Source organism: Sceloporus undulatus, chromosome 1, assembly GCF_019175285.1.
Source record: "Sceloporus undulatus isolate JIND9_A2432 ecotype Alabama chromosome 1, SceUnd_v1.1, whole genome shotgun sequence".
Classification (NCBI taxonomy): Eukaryota; Metazoa; Chordata; class Lepidosauria; order Squamata; family Phrynosomatidae; genus Sceloporus; species Sceloporus undulatus.
The window spans coordinates 238,081,530-238,098,886 of NC_056522.1; the positions used below are offsets into that span (position 1 = coordinate 238,081,530).

General features: G+C 40.4%; 1 protein-coding gene across 1 annotated transcript in view; it reads right to left on the reverse strand.

Annotated features, from left to right (window-relative positions):
- The window catches only part of KALRN (kalirin RhoGEF kinase), a 695,315-nt gene that overhangs the window by 275,835 nt on the left and 402,123 nt on the right, over nt 1-17,357 (reverse strand). Inside the window, 1 exon segment of the mRNA XM_042446189.1 lies at nt 1,959-2,090. Within this exon segment, the coding sequence (XP_042302123.1) occupies nt 1,959-2,090 (132 nt within the window).

Consider the following 17,357-nt stretch of genomic DNA (forward strand, 5'->3'; position numbering starts at 1 on the left):
GTTAATCAGCCTTCACTAAATTCCAGAGAGGATAGGAAGTCATGCAGGGCACAAAAATTCCTATGCACCACATCAATGAATTTAATTTTTATTTCATTTTATAAACTTTGGAAGGTCTTTTGCCTCTTTCACTGAAATGATGGCAGCTTATACAGAGTTTGAAGATGCTCATTCATTACATTGAGAAAAGACAGAAGAGGAGAAAGGAGCTTTGAACATACACAGAACTAGCAGAGTAAACTAGGAAAGCAGTCATTAATACATACAATCATAAAAAATACACACAGTCATTTTGCAAGTCTACTGTCCTACTTGAGGTAAGTTCCCTTTGTTATATCTGACACACAACAAGCAACACACACACACACACACACACACACACACACAGAGAGAGAGAGAGAGACAGAGACAGAGACAGCGACAGCCAGTGTAGTGTAGTGGTTTGAGCATTGGACTAGGACATGGGAGACCAGTGTTCAAATCCCAGCTTGGCCATGGAAACCCACTGGATGACCTTGGGCAAGCCACACTCTCTCAGTCTCAGAGGATGACAATGGCAAACCCCCTCTGACAAAATGTGCCAAGAAAGCCCCATGATAGGCAAGCACCTTAGGGTCACCACAAATCAGAAAAGGCTTTAAGGCACAACAACAACAACAACAACAACAACACACACACACACACACACAACACAGACAACTGTAGTTAACACTTTAACTTTTAAAGAAGGGATGGTCAAAGGAGGAATAGATGTGGTTCTGCCTATGCTACCATTGGAGACTTTGTGAACAGCTTCTTATATGACCTGGGTCCAAAAACCACTGCAGAAATAATCCAGTTTGAGAACACTTTCACTCCTCTGGCTCAATAGTAGGGAATTCTGGAACTATAAATTAGTAAAACATTTAGTCTTCTAGGTCAGAGAGCTCTGGTGTCACAATAAACTACAATCCCCAGGATTCCCTACCACTGAGCCAAGGCAGTTAAAGCAAACTGGGTTATTTCTGCAATGTGTTCTGGATCCTGGACTGTATCCGTATTGCAAAAATAGTCCAGTTTGAGACCTCTTTAACTGCCCTGGCACAGTGCTTGAGAATCCCGGGAACTGTAATTTTGTGAGACATTTAACCTTTTCCATCTGAGAGCTCTTATACCACAACAAACTACTGATCCCAGAATTCCATAGCATTGAACCATGGCAGTTAAAATGGGGTGAAATTAGATTATTTCTGCAATTTAGATGCAGCCTCTCTTTGCTTTGCATGATTTCTGGATCTTATTACATTCCATCCTACAATGGTGTAAATATGGCTCATATTTTGTGGTCTAGATAACATTCTGCACTGAAGAAGTGCGTTTATATTCATGAAAGCTCATGCTAAAATAAAAACCAGTTAGTCTTAAAGATGTTGCTACCTTCCCCCCCATCCTTCCTTCTTTTTATTATTTAATTTGATTTATATTTTCAGATTACAGCAAATGATCTTGGCTCAGGTTTACTTATGGCTGTCAGGTTCCAATGGCTCATTTCCAAGTTATTCAATACTCAATACAATACAAAGCCTTTATTACAGTCAACAGACCCAGTTCCAAATTTACAGCATTGTCTAAATAAATTTACTCAGAAGTCTGACAAGTATTTCCTTCCCAGTAGTAATTGTGCTTTCAATTGCAGCCCAAGTCTGCAATCCTATACATGCTTTCCTTGTAATAAGACAATAGGTTACTTTCTGAATATATATTTACACTATATTTACTCTTCCAAGAACAAGAAACTACACATGAGCTGCAGTACTTAGGTAGTCACATCAGCATGGCAATGAAAGTTCAGACAAATGTATTCTACAAATACATTTGTTTATAACCCCACTTCACTCTAACAGCATATCCAATTATCTCTATTAATTGCACTGTGTAACTTGCTAGCAGTTATTAAAGCCTCTTCTGGAAACACTCACCTCCGTGTAAGCCTGGGTGACCTGTTCATAAAGGGACTGATGATGATGGATGGCCAGTTCTAGGTCTTGCATTTCTGATGGGAGGCCACCTTCACTGCACATTTTGCACCAAGCATCCACACCAGAGAGAAACTGAAAGAGAAAATTACAAAAAGACTTCACTGGGTTGCAACAAACTGGCAGCTAGCAGCACAAATATAACACCACAATTTTAAAGCATTACACAGGACAGAAGAATCAAAATAGAGAGAATGAGACAGACAAAACAGTATCTTTCTGAGCAGAAATCAAGTCTAGAATCGACAGAACTAGCTAATTTATTTTGCATATTCAAAGAATCTCCAAGTTTAGGATTCTCAACCAGCAGAGATAAGGTGGTGGTCACTCTCCAGCGCTGAATGGCAAACACTTTTGGACAACTCCTTAATTTTCTAAATCACTATGCAATAATAACCTGGCAGAAACAACTGTCCAAAAGCAAAAAGGGAGGGGAAAAAACACCCTAGGTTACATATAACAACTTCAGGATGGCTAAGTAGCTCTTCTGATCTTGTCCAAACATAGCAAAGAATCCAAAGCATACCGGGAAAGTTAGGCTTAACTAAATCACAAACATTAGCTATAAATATTCAGAATGGTAAACTTTGCCTACTAATGTAATGCAACCTGTAGATCAATTTCCTGAAAGTTAGGAAATTACACTCCTTATCAGGAGAGGTTGTGTCTTTTTTTAATAACTGGTTTTTTAAAAAACATTTTACTGAAACAAACATAACCACCAAAGATATCAGATCCAGTACAATAAGAGATAATGTGTTGATGATTCCTAACTATCCAAATAAGAAATTTCCAGTTGACATGACAACGATTATAACGAAATAGATTTCCAAAAATTAACATGTGAGGAAGGGAGAGCAAGAAGACTGGCATTTTCATTTTCATAACTGATAAACTTGTACCAAGTCTAATGATGTTTAGAGTGGACTTGGTTATCTTTAGTAGCCTTTACTTTTCCAGTTAATTTATCCATCCGTATGATGTTCCAGATTCTATCTAACCACCAAGAAAGCGAAAGGACAATTAAGTTTTTCAAATTGTGTACAGTCCCTAACCATGATGTCAAACATAAACACATGATCAATTATTTATGAGAAAAAGACTAATTTGCGTTATAGAAAAGAGATAGTAGTCCCTACCCTGGTGATAAATTGTTTGTGATATACCGTATATACTCGACCATAAGTTGAGAAATTTATGCCCCAAAATTGACCCTAAAACTTTGAGTAGACTTATATAAGGGTCACTACATCAGTAATGCTTAGAAAGGTCATAAAGTAAGCAAACCTGATGCCCCAATATTCTTTGAACACCAATTCCTTCCCCCTCCAGTCCATTTTGCAAGCCTTTGCTTCCTATTGGAAAATCCTCTCCATTTAAACCCACTTGCTTCTTTCTCTGGTAAGTTTTGCAAGACCTGGCTTCCTATAAAAAAAACCTCTCCACCTTAAACCCACTTGCTTCTCCCTCTGGTCCCCTTTGCAAGACCTGGCTTCCTATCAAAAAATCCACCTTTCCATTTAAAACCATCTCTCCAGTCCCTTTTGCAAGACATTGCTTCCTATGGAAACAACTCTCCATTTAAAACCACTTGCTTCCTTTCTCAATCAGATGTTAAAACCTCTTCTCCAGCACCTGGGAATCAGTTGGGACAGGTCCAGAGAAGGAGAAGGAGGGACGGAAGTGGTATTTCCCCCTTTCCATCCTTCTTTATAGCCCCCTAAGTTTTATCCTCGCCTTATCCATGGGTCATATCAAATTCCAGGATTTTGACCCTGAAACATTCCCTCGACTTATACATGAGGTCGACTTGTACACAGGAATATACAGTAATTTTACTGAATTCTACAAGCACCAATTCCAGATAAGAAGTACTTGTGGACGTGACTATCACATGCGGTGATAAGACACCCCCACCACCACATTGTCACCAACATTACCCATTTGCTATTGTTGTTTGTCTTCAAGTCTAGCCTCTGACCCCCTCACTTCGGATGCAGCCCCCCGCTCCTGCAAAGTACAGTGGATGCTTGTTATACGCTGGGGTTTGGTTCCAGGATCCTCTGCGGATAACAAAATCCGTGGATACTCAAGTCCCGATAAATATAATGACATAGCAAAATGGTGTCCCTTATAAAAAATGGAAAATTAAGGTTTGATATTTGAAATTTATACTTTTTTTGAACATTTTCAAACCGTGGATGCTTAAATCCATGTATAAAAAATCTGTGTATAAGAAGGGCCGACTGTATTCCTGCTCATGTCAGTTGAACACTGGAAGTGTTTCATTCAAAACTGAAAGCTACCAAAGCCTGTTTGCATGGAGGCCTTCTTGGCTTGTCTCTTAAAGAGGCAGCACACAACGGACAACAGATTTTGAATTTGCACTATACAAATTTGTCAAAATGGCTTCCACAATAAACAAGTAAAGCCCTAGAAGCCAAAATCGAGGCTATCGTTGTTGGAACATATAAGACAACATGATTATTAGCTATTATTATTATTAGTGATTATTATCAGTGTGATAATGTTATTTTAATGTTGTAAACCGCCCGGATTGGTTTGCCACAGGGCGGAATATAAATAAAAATTTATTATTATAATTTATTATGATAATAAAACTCGGCAAAGTGGAAGGGAGTAGGAAACGAGGAAGGTGTCATTATAGGTGGACAGACTCAGTCAAGGAAGTCACAGCTCTGAGTTAGCAAGATGTTAATAGGGATGTTAATAAAAGGCTGCTTGGAGGTCTGTCATTCATAGGAACACGATAAGTCAAAGCTGATTTTATTACAATTAAAAGCAACCAAACCCAGGAATAAGAAGACTCTCAGTTACCTCAAAAGTCCTAAGTCCATGAAGTCTGCTCCTTTCCTGCAAGCCTACCCTGACTCTGACTTCTTTGTACATGAAGTACTCTGATCTCTTGCTTGCTGGCTTTTATATTCAAATGGAATCTGACATAGTGATGTGCCTTTTAACATGCTCACGTCTTTGGATAATCCTGTGCACCTAATTAGTTCTTTCTTACCAACTTACCCATTTTTCCCAGTCTTTTAAATTATGCTCTGTGTATTCTATGCTTAAAGAGCTTAAAAATCTATTGGTAAAAAACCCAGCTAATTATACAGCAGCTATACCATTTCATTCAGCTAAGACAAAAAACAACAACAACCCCAAAACACCCTACTTCCAGCTTTGTTATCCACTTTTGAAGTGCTTCGCCTATGCCTTGCTGGTGAACAGTTTGCTTCTAGTATTGAATCTTCTGAGCATTACCAGTTCAACTATTCCTGTTCCTAACATACCTGCCATCAGCTTGCTACTTTTATCAGGGTAATAATAAAATAATGGGTGTAAAAAGCACACAAAGGTCATATTGTGTGTTGCATTACCTAACACTACACAGAGATAAAGTTCTGTTCAGTATTAGCACATTTTTAAAGCCATAGACACAGATCAACATGTGCCATTCTACAGCAGCAATACAGCAAGACATCAACTTTACCCCAAATACCCAGATGGAATTGTTAGACTACCTGAATGAACTGTAATGCATCCCAGATCCTGAGATTTTAGGACCAAAACATGAAATGTAAGGATAGCACTTGATATTGTGAGAGGTGGTGGACCCTAGCAATGTATTTCAATGTGATAAATTAATCATGAAGCACAACTGCTCAGAGCATGTCATTCAAATAAAAACAAAGTTAACATTAGAAATGAGAACATATTTGTCTCGCTGTAAATTAAATTTTCCACGCTCTGTGTTGAACAGAAATAAACAAAAACACTTTTCCTAGCTCCTTTTTCACCATACTGCAAGCACTGCTTTAAAGAACACAGAGGAGTTGTACTGTACCCAGAGAAAGTTTCCCAAGCTCTGTTTTGAACAATGATAAAACTTTTCTTAGTTCTGTTTTTTTAAATGTCTAAGCACTGATTTTAATACAAGAGATTTGTAGTCCAATTAAAAAAACATTTCCAAGTTTCCCAGGCTGCTCTTAATAGGGTTCTCTCATTAAATAGTTCCCTTCAGTGGCCATATTTTCTTTTCTTCTCTTATTTACAGGGAGGTTATGGAATCCATCCTCATAACCAAAATAATCATAGTCATGATCAAAATACTACAACTAATGACTGCCAAATATATGAGGAAGGGGAAGATCTTGATGTCTATTCAAGAACAAGACCCATTGCATCTAACTTACAACTTTAAAATGCAAAGAATCTAACTTATTCCAGCTATGGTTTAAAAGTTTGCTACAAAAGGTTGGTCAAAATGAAATAACTAGACAGACAGAGGCTGAGAAGGAAAAGCAAGACGATAAATGCAGCTAGGAGAAGCAGGGTTGGTAGGAGAAATAGAATGAGAGTCAAAAAGGGGGAGGAAGAAAGAGAAGACAATGTACTCAGGAGAACTGGGAGAAAGAAGAAAGAGATAAGGGAGAGGAAGGAAAACTAAGGGAGAAGAAAGAGGGCAGATGCAACTGGAATATGCAGGTAACTCAATGAAGGAGATGTTATCAGAAGAGAAGGTAAGGAAAAGATATTTATCTAGGAGTGGGGGGATCAAAAAAGTTACAGCCCTGAGTCTGCAAGATCTGAGCAAAGCTGTTAGTGACATGGTGACTTGGAGAGCTCTCATTCATAGGGTAACCATAAGTCAAAGTCTGTTGACACTTAACAAAAAAACAATATGAATGTGAGACTTTAATGACATTAGCTTCTGAAGCACATTGGCCTCTTTATGAGGCAAGGATGAGACAATTTAAAAAAAATTACAACCATAAATATTCTTTATATCTGACTTACCACTTTTATACTATTCCTCTCAAATTTCAGTCTTTGGCAATAAAAGTGGTAAGTCTGACTAGAGATACAAAGAATACTCATCCAAATACTCATCCAAATTTTCTCATGCTAGACCTAAAGAGTTGCCACAAGTCTTTTCACATTTGGGGACTTTTTAGTGAAACATTTATTTGTGCAACAACAAAAAATTTTTTTGCACAAAAATATTGTCATTTGTTTTGGTTCAGATGCAAGGAAAAGGAAAAGAAATGTATTCTTTCATATAAGCTTTCTAAGGCTTTGAGATATATGGTGGAGACTCTCACTGGTCCATCTGGTCAAAACATAGGAGAGGAACCTCTTGGTGGCTGCTCCCAGAATGGTTCTCTCCTTCTCATCCTTCTGTTAGCACATGAAGAATTTTATTCATACAGGCTTTTGAGGACAAACTGCTTTTAAGGAAAAGTCTTTTAACAGTGTACTGTCCTGTTTTTATTTCTTACCTTTTGATAGATATTTTAATGCATTTGTGTTAATTTTTGTAAGATGCCTTGAGTCACAGCTCTGGGGGAAAGGAATGATGACAGTGGTGGCAATGATGATGGATGATTATTATGATTGGACAGGACTCAATTCTCTGTTCTGTTTTCTGTTCTTTTTGCCAAAAAGTGAAAAAGTTTTTTTTTAAAAAATAATAAATTGTTCAAAAAAAAACTTGTAGTCTCACCCAGCAGGAAAAACAGTTTTGAAAGTCCTTGTTTTGTCTAAGAGAATGTGCTAAGCAAAGATTTACATGTATAAGAAGAGCAAATGACAGTTATAGAGCATGCCCATTCAAGATAGCAAATGCACATCCACAGATGGATTCTCACCTATTCATCACCCAAAGCAAGCCAAACCAAACAAAAACTAATATAGATAGCTTTATATTCCATTGTTATCAGTGCTTGACCTCTTGATTCTCACATCTGAGCATCTGTGGGTTTTTTGCAGTACCACCAGACTTCCAGATATTATAGAACTGCAGCTTCAACCATTTCTCACTATTGGTAAGCCTTGGGAGGGTAAGGAAAAAAACTACTGCATCTTGTATCTCCTGCACTGCAAAGAATTTGTCTTTAGATAAACTAAACAAGAATATTGAATGCCTTCTATCTGTACTTACTAAAAGTACAGGACAAAATTTCACACACTGTAGCAGTTGCTGGGGTGATACATGTTTCTCCTTAATTTTGGAGGGCTCCACTTAACTAGACTCACTTTGCCAACAGAATACTGTAGTGCCATCTGATCACTTTTCTAGTATCCTCAGGTTTCTGACATTCTGTATGGAATAGATACTTGAAAAATGAACCCATACAGCAAGATAAAAATATACAGATATGTGATCTGTGAAATAAACAGTGTGTCCCAATTGAGATCGATGTTAACATATGCTATTGCATGTGCAAAGCTGTCCTGTGAATACTGTTCTCTGATTATAGCAGGGCTGCCAATGGGAAGAAGGGGGAAGTGGCAAGAAACTTGCACATAGAATAGTGTGTGAAAGAGGAGGTGGCTAGAATGCAACAGGTGGCTGAAATTAGCACAACACATTTTCGAGTTATTAATGAAATGCTATATCTTGAATTTAGGGTTTCCATGTCAGTCACCAGTACCCATCCTATTACTTTTTCATACAACATGCTCTGCAACCTCTTTGGATGTTGTAGCCTCATGTTACATATGAAAAGTGCAGCTGTTTATTACTGTTAGATTGATTGACTGATATCTGAGGGATGAATCCCTGTCTCCAAAGTTCTTGCAGCCTCGTTCATGAGGAAATGTAGGGATATCTAAACTGTAAAAGGTATGTATAAAAGTTAAAAGAAACCTGAGGTTTTTCATTTGGCTATCCCTATTCCTTGACTGAAGCTTTTGCAGACATCATACTGGTTCTTTTTTTCTTTGACAACAACTATCAAGTCATTTTCCCACAGGTTATCACCACAGAGAAAAATAGTTATGTATTTGAGAAAACTTTATAAAGATTTTCTCCAGAGCTCAATGAGAATTCAGCTTTTATTTGATTCACATAAACTGCAGCTGCTAGAACTTCTAAATAGTATATGTGTGTCTGCAAACATCAGATACTGTAAATTACGTTGTAGATCTGGGGTAGGGGCATGCGGACCTTCATATATTGTCTGACTGCAACCCCCAGCATTTCTGAGTATTGGCTATTATGACTAGAACATTTGGGAGATGCAGTTCTTTAACATCTGGAGGGCTACTCCTTTAAGCGGGAGGTTTAAACTTGGTTTGCAACCCTGTCAAAGGGTTCAAAATGGCAATCAGCCTAACAACATTCGTATTTCACAAAGCGCGGTAGAATATTTTGGTTTCTAATTTATGGAACAGAGGCAGGAAAGAATGTTGGCTCAAACACATTATATAAAAGTATAATGGAAATATAAAAGTCTCAGTGGGATCAGTGAGACAATGGGGCTTTCTAAACAGCCCTTTGGGACGTCCGGAGGACGTCCCATTTTAAAAAAGGGGCGTCTCTTTTAGACGCCCCATGTCCTAGTACGGACTCCGTCCGTACAAGATGGCGCCGGCCATTCTACATGGCCGGCGCCATCTTTGCGTATCGGACGCTTAGTGTCCATACGCGTCGTGCCGCTGCTGACGTAGCGAGCGCGCCCCTGGCGCCTCGCTATGTCGCAAACGCGACGAAAAAAGAAGCTCCATTTTGGAGCTTCTTTTTTCGGTCCGCGCGGGAGTCGGGCCGTCTGAAGGCTCCGGCTCCCCCGCGGACCTACTGGCGGCGGCGCCAGACCGCTGCAAAGCGGCGGTCTGTACCCCGCCAATAAGACTATATCTGCAATCCGCAGTAGTAACTATGGACCAAGTCTCATTTATCTCTTTAGGACCTACTTTTGAGTAATATGTTCATAAGAACACCCTGTATTTTTAGGTATGCTCTTTTGTAGAAAAACCATCTTCTGGAAATTCTGTTTAGCTCCAGCCTTGGTTTCACAGCATACCAGGGAGTTTAATTTTCTAAATTATAAGACAATGACTCAACAGGATATCTCACAAGAATGAAAGCAGACTACATATTTCAGTTCCAGCTGATGAAACTGCAAGCCCAGTTCGCAAGCCCACACCCCTGGCATTTGGAATGTATTGGTTCTACATCAATACTCATTTCCTACTTATGTTTCTCTTAGTTCAACTGAGTAGCAAGTTCCATTCAGCTTCATCTACTCCCTCTAATTCCTGTTTGCCTAATCCTGGGAGACTCTGGTAACTGTTTGGCACGCTCTCCCTTAAGGAAGGGATGCTGCATTTTTCAGCTGTTTTCTTGGAAGGAGAGGACATTAGAAACTAGACATGTTAGAGCAGTTTATACAGCTTGGTCTACATATCTTCCTCCCTTTATTCCCTTATGGTTTCTAAGGACATGCCCCTATGTGGAGTTATTTCACATAATTTACAGTAATGGCTCTAAAGTCCAAGTTGTTCCTCCTTTTATTTTATTAAAGTCTGACCCTGAACAGATTCCATAAATGCAATGAAGTTTCCTGTTGAGGCTAGATTCCAAAAGCCATTCCTAGCTGATGGATATTACACAGAACAGTGCTACTCAGAGTGGTCTGCAAACAAGTGATAATCCATGAGTCATCAGCTGCCTGTCCACAGTAAGAGTCTAGGAAATGATGCAAATATGAAATTATGACAAAAGTAGCAATTCCTGACATGTTAGGGAAAAAACAGCCAGATTTTATCTCATTACACCAGATAATGAGGCACTAAGCAGTAGCCTTTTAATTTTGTTAGAGGTTTTCCCCCCTGTCTAATCCTGTGCAGGATTACTAGTAGTGTCTCCTATTATTATAGTCTAACATACATAGGGCTTAACTCATGTTGGGGGACAGGAGAGATTATAGCGTCAGTGTTTTACAAGTTAAAAAACCAAGAAAGTATAGGTTTTTGTGGCTCCATATACATACTGAATAATACAATAATATAATATAAACCTGTGGGAGACTGAAGCCTAAAAGCTACATCACCTTGAAGACATGACCTTGGTAGAAAATGCTAAAACCACTGTAATAAACTGCACTTAATGTTAAATCCCACCAGCTCAGGGGTGGGAAAGTGATACCTGTGGCTACATATAGCTCCCATCTGTGGCTTCCAAGGACCCCTAGCATCCTATTGGACCATAAGTGGCCTCTTTTCTAACAAGGTGTGACCTAGAAATTAACCTTCCAGTCACATCCTGCTGGAAAAGTGGCCCAGCAGGAGCCGGGGTGGGGGGATTGCTCCATAAACATGGTGAAATTGCTCCATAAATCCACCAGGGATCATTAGAGAAGCATTTTGTTCTTGACTATGGGAGTGTCAGAGGAAGTGTGGTATCCTCAGACTCTGTAACTTCCCAATGCAGCCCTTTGATTTCCCACAGTTAACCACTTCTACATTAGGTGGTCTAAAAGAATACACTGGTCAGTGGTATCAAGTCACTGCTGAGAGGTCCAGCAAAATTAACATGGCTGCTCCTCTGGCCACATTTACCTTTGATGTTCGTGGAGGAGGGATAATCTTCAGACCTAGTGCAATGTATGGAGCATCCTGGGGGTTGGAAATATAGATTGATTTGAATCTTTAGTGGGCCCGCCACAACCGTCCTGGGGCAGAGATGGGGGGCGGGCGGGTAAATTACTCCTCTCATTCCATTAGCATTTCATCAGCTATAACTATGAACACTCTTATAAACACAGTGTTTACCTAGAAGTCCCCTCCATGAGTGAGCACAGGATAGAGTTCATCCACCAGCCATAGTTACCACTGTGAGGCTCAACCACAATAATGGTCTTGTACTTGTCTGTGTGCAATCATTTTGTTCATTGCTGTATGCCTTCGAGTCATTTTCAACTTATGGTAAGGAACCTACCACAGGGTTTTCTTGGCAGGATTTATTCAGAGGGTGATTGCCTTTGTCTTCCTCTGAGGGTGGGAGAGTGTGACTTGTTTGGGAGGGAGTATTGGGTCAGGGTTTTGTGGGTTTTATTGTTCTTATATTGTGTACTGTATAAACTCTGTTGTTACCCGCCTCGATCCCCAAATGGAAGAGACGGAATATATTATTATTATTATTATTATTATTATTATTAACCAGTGACTTTCCATGGCTGAGCGGGGATTTGAATCCTGGTCTCCAGAGTGCTAGTCCAATGTTCAAACCACTACACCACATTGGCTCTGTTCAATTATTTAGTACCCTCCTGATTAATAATTTCGCATAATTCTTGGAGAGAGAATTTTGGGGAGCTCAAGCCTTCCCCCCAATTCCATAGTCCATGGCCTCAACTTCACCTTGGCTAATTTATCAAACAAATAGTCCTCATTGCTCCAGACACCTTGTTCACACCATCAAGATATAGAATAATAATAATAATAATAATAATAATAATAATAATATAGTTGATTTGTAACCCGCTTTTCCAAAATTTTGATCAAAGCGACGAACAATTATATATAAAAAACATTCCAATAAAATCAATTAAAAACAGCATTAAAAACAACACAATGATACTAACAACAAAAGGGCCAGATAGAAGGAGAAGTCAGTATATACATTCCTGGGTCATCAATGAAGAGGGGTAAAGGAAAAAAATGATTTTTCACAGTGGGAAGGCTTGGGAAAAGAAATACATCTTCAGGTTCTTTTTAAAAAGAGCTAAAGATGTGGTGGAGCGGAGCTCATCTGGGAGACTATTCCAAGATCTGGGGGCCACGATAGAGAATGCCCTCTGTGAGGTCCTCACATAGTGTGTCGCTGGGACCTCCAACAATTTCATCCCTGTTGACCTGAGTGTGAGGGGTGGATTATATGGGGAGAGGCGGTCCTCCAATTATCCTGGGCCCAAGCCATTTAGGGCTTTATAGGTCATTACCAACACCTTGTATTGAGCCCGGAAGCGAATAGGCAGCCAATGAAGATCTTTCAAGATGGGTGTTATATGGTCAGACCTGGAACCTAGAAGCTGAAAAGAATCCCATAAAACTAGATAGGATTGTCAAAACCACATCAGTCTGCTGTGTCCTGTTACTGGTGTCCAGATCAAGGTGGATCCAAGAAACTTTATCAAAAAATAATGAAGCAAACTAATTATTCATGCATCAGTTGGCAGTGTCCTCTTCAGAGGAAAACAGCCAGGATGACAAGCTGGAGGATGAGGGAGGGAGCAGAAACTCTATAGGCCAAGGAAGAATTTGAGCCCTCCAAATGGGAGGGCTCAAATTCCTGATAGACTTGAGCCATAGCCTTGAGCCAAGGCACTCAAAGCAGGGCCAAACCAGGTTATTTCCCCAGTGTGGATGCAGCCATAGTTATCCCCAAACTCCAGGGAAGGAAGGCATCAGAGGATGTAGGTCATCAGGACTCAGCCAAGCCAAAGTGTAAGTATCACAGAGAAGATTTCTCAGGAGTAAGTTGTCAGCAGCAGTAACAAGGAGTTGACCAGCTGCATCTGTATAAGAATATGCCTTGCTTCAGCATTTAGTATAGATAACTCATCTTCTTTCGTCCATATTGTCCCCTGCCCTCACCATTCCCTGTCTGATATCCTGCCAACCTGACTTTGGTACAATGCTCAACTCTTCTTCTGGCTGCTCTCTGTTCCCTGCACTAGAAAATCTGCTCTGTTATTCAACTTGTGCTTTGACTATTTCCTTGGCCTTTGAATCACTGTGCTACTGTATTCTCCATGTTCTGACTCCAGCCATCCCTCTCTCCCTTCACTCCCCAACAACTTCTATAGCTTAATCACTTGGTGAAAACCAGGACTTTGAATGTAACCTCTTCCCACTGCACCTTAATGAAAGAGGCAGTACAGCATTGCTGGTTTATTCTGCACAGATGAAATGGTGGCAGCAACGTAAACTTTCTTCACTGCCCTTACTGTGAATGTATGAATCTTCAGTTGACCTTTAACTCAACTGGACTCTAATAACTAGGGCATCAATGGGGAAAAACGCTGGACACTGGTTTGTCCAGAGGTTTTTTCTCTCCATTACCCCTCTAATTGGCACATCTCCTGTTAACTAATCAAGACTTATTTAGATTAAAGTGAACATTTAATATGTGAAAAACAAGACTCTCTTGTTGTGTACCTTCAACTGTTTCTGATTTATGGTAAGCCTAAAGTGAACATATCACAGGGTTTTCTGGGGCTGACAGTATATGACTCAACCAATGTCACTCAGTGGGTTTCCATGGCTGAGTGGGGAAGTGAACCATGATCTCCAGAGACATAGTCCAACACTCAAACTACCACACCACAACAAGGCTCCACCAGTTACTTATCTACACAGAATATAATGCATGCATTTTAAGTGTGAATTGATATGTATTAAAAGGATGCCAGAGGAATAGCTTGTGAGGTACTTGACCTTGATAGCATCTCCAACAGACTAAGTAGTTAAAAATTTCAGCTAAGAGCTGTGGGATTTCATGCAAATAATTACCTTGTCCAACTTGGCCCCAGACACGAGTTGTGAATTCTAGTTGTAAAAGCTCATCCAAGAACAGGAGAGGAAGCCCAAAACAACACAAAAGAGATTGCCAGAAAATATCAAAAAGGAATTTTCAGACTAAAAGCTTGCCAAGTATCTCAAGACTGGCATAAACAAATCATGAACATTATACACTATCAAAATGAATAAAAAATGAAGGAGAATATCTTTGGCTGGTGCAGACAAAATCAGATTTAATATCTAAAAACTAAGCTATGTAATAAAATCAAAAAACACAAATCTCCTTGATTAAAAAATAAAATACAAAAGAATTAAAAACACAGGTTGATTCTCAATAAATGTAGTTTTTAAGGGGTCATATGTGCAGTAACATGTATGAATTCTATGTCTGATTTTTGGCTCACAATTTTCCAAAGCTAGTCAGTATTTTGCCACTCTGTTCACATGCTCAAGTGGACATGACTCTCATCTTCCTACTTTTTCCTAAAACAAAACCAAAAAATAAAATAAAACAAAATGTGGAGACATATATAATGTAGCACTGGGAGTGAGGAATGAACAGATTGCCTGCCTGTAACTGTAGTCCTCCAAGTGGTCGTATGTAAACTCACACAAATGGATTAGCCTGTACCTGTGCTGTGCACCTTTTGGAGCCTTTTAGAGCATTAAATAAGCATTTTGGTGGTGGCCTCATCCACCTCTAGTAGCCCTATATAGGGGCCTTCCTGCTGAAACTGCCAGTTCCTTTGGATGCTAATGCAGCAATCCAAAGGACAGGCAGGATATGAAAAGGGGATGTCACAGATATCCACTCAAGAACTGATTAGAGGCATGCAACCAAGATATGGAGGAATACAGCACAGATCTCCCGAAAACAGTGTCAGTTCAATAGCTGGAGTCCACTCAGTAATGAGTTCTAAAAGTCATTGGCTGTGACCAGGTAGCTGTCCGATAAATGTCCTAGAGCTGCACACAAATTGGGAAACCAGAAGACATGACAACAGCCCACGTGGAGTGGGCTCAAGTTCAAGCTGGAGGGTCCTTCTGAGTCATTTCATAAACAAGACGGATATCTTTGGGAAGCACCACAATGAAATAGGCTGTCCTTTCTTTGCTGAAGAGTAGCACACAAAGAATATTTGTGAAGTCTGTAAATCCAATCTCCTGTAGACATAGAAGGCCAAAGCCTTCTGCAGTTCAAGACAATTCAAGACAATGCAGCTTCCTCTCAAAACCAGAAGTGGGATTCTACATGAAAGCTGATGGAACAAAGTCCTGGTTCACAAGGAAAGCCAACACCACTTTAGGCAAGAAGGTCATGTTGGATCTAAAGATGGCTAATCAGGGTGGAAGTTCACATACAGACAGTCCACATGGAGAGTTTACCAGCCCATCTGACAATCATGAAAGCAGTCTACCAAGAAAGCAACCAGAGATCACAGATAGCCATGGGCTTCCTGTAAAGCTGGGCCAAGATGAGTTCCAAACTCCACCTTAGTACTGGACCCAAAACTGGACAACTGGGGTTCTTGTAGCCCTTCAATAACTTTTGAACAACAGGATCAAGAGAACAGGAAGACTTTCTGAGCAGCTGAAAGTTTACAGTGAAGAGACATGCCCTTGGAAGACAATGTGAACAAGAAATCAAGAATATCTTGGTATTGGCTTCTAGCAGCAGTGATAATGTTCCTGACAGCAACAGGCAAGGAGGCTAGTGAACATTCCCCCATGTCATGAGGTTGAGTGTGTCAAGGCTGGGATTCCACCTAAACATTATAAAGAACTTCCTGGTGGTAAAAGCTGTTTGACAGTGAATGCACTGCCTCACAGTATGGTGCAATCTCCTTCTTTGGAGGTTTTTAAACAGAGGTTGGATGGCCATCTGTTAGGAGAGCTTCGATTGTGTATTCCTGCATGGTCTTTGTGGTACTTTCCAATTCTATGATTCTATAATTCTATGCCTGAGCTGGCCTCAGTAAAGGGTGAGTCTGCATGGAAGTCAAACACAGATCCCTCAAGACAGGTGGAGAAGAGGGGCAGCATGATCTCGATGCAAGTCACTCTGTCCCAGTGGAGCTTTGCTATTACTCTTGTCAGAAGAGGGAAGGGAAGAAAAACATACCTGATGATGCCTCCCTAATGAAGGCATCATCAACTCTGCATTGCCTTCCGCACTGAATCCAGGAACAAAGCTCCTCACAATGAACATTCATCTCAGATGCAAAGGGATCCAGTTCTGGAGTGCCCCCATGATGAAGGATTCATACCAGACCCTTGGAATAATAGATCCATTTGTGCAGCAAATTCAATGTCCAGATGAGCACATTCACAAGGATGTTGCCTTCTCCAGGAAGATGGATGGCTACGACCATGATATCTTTGTCACTGAACCAATCTCAGAGCAGTTGCATTAGGCAGCGAAGAGTCCTGGATTGTGTACCCCCTGCTTGTTGAGGCAATACATGACCATGGTATTGTCAGTCTGCATCTTCATCATCTTGACTTGCCGATCAGAGAGAGATCTGCAGGATAGAACATCTTTGCCACCAGTAAAAGTTACAGGACACTGATGTGGAGAACCTTTCTTGTATGGAGAAGTTGCATGGCTCCCCATCCCATTAGTGAAGCACCCATTGTGATGAGTGCCTGAGGACAAGGAGGAACAAGGGCAAACCACTCAGTACAAAGGCCACCCAAGATAACACTGGACAGTCCTTGCAATGGTGAGCCACTTCCTGGAGGGGGTTCTCAATTGGACCAAAGTGAGCATTGAACCAGGCCTGCAGATATTACATGTGAAGCCTGGCATGATGCATGACTGACATGGCAGATGAAATGTAGGCGCAGTATAGACTGCCCCAAAAGGGTGGCCAGCCGGTGCCTGTTTTTCCACTAGAGGGTAGCCTCAGCCGCCAAACTGCGAGGCTTCTCACCGGTGGAAAAAGAACCCTCAAAAAGAAGGTTCTTTTGAAGCTGTAGTAGCAGCATAACAAGTGCGCTACTGGTGTATTCGTTACA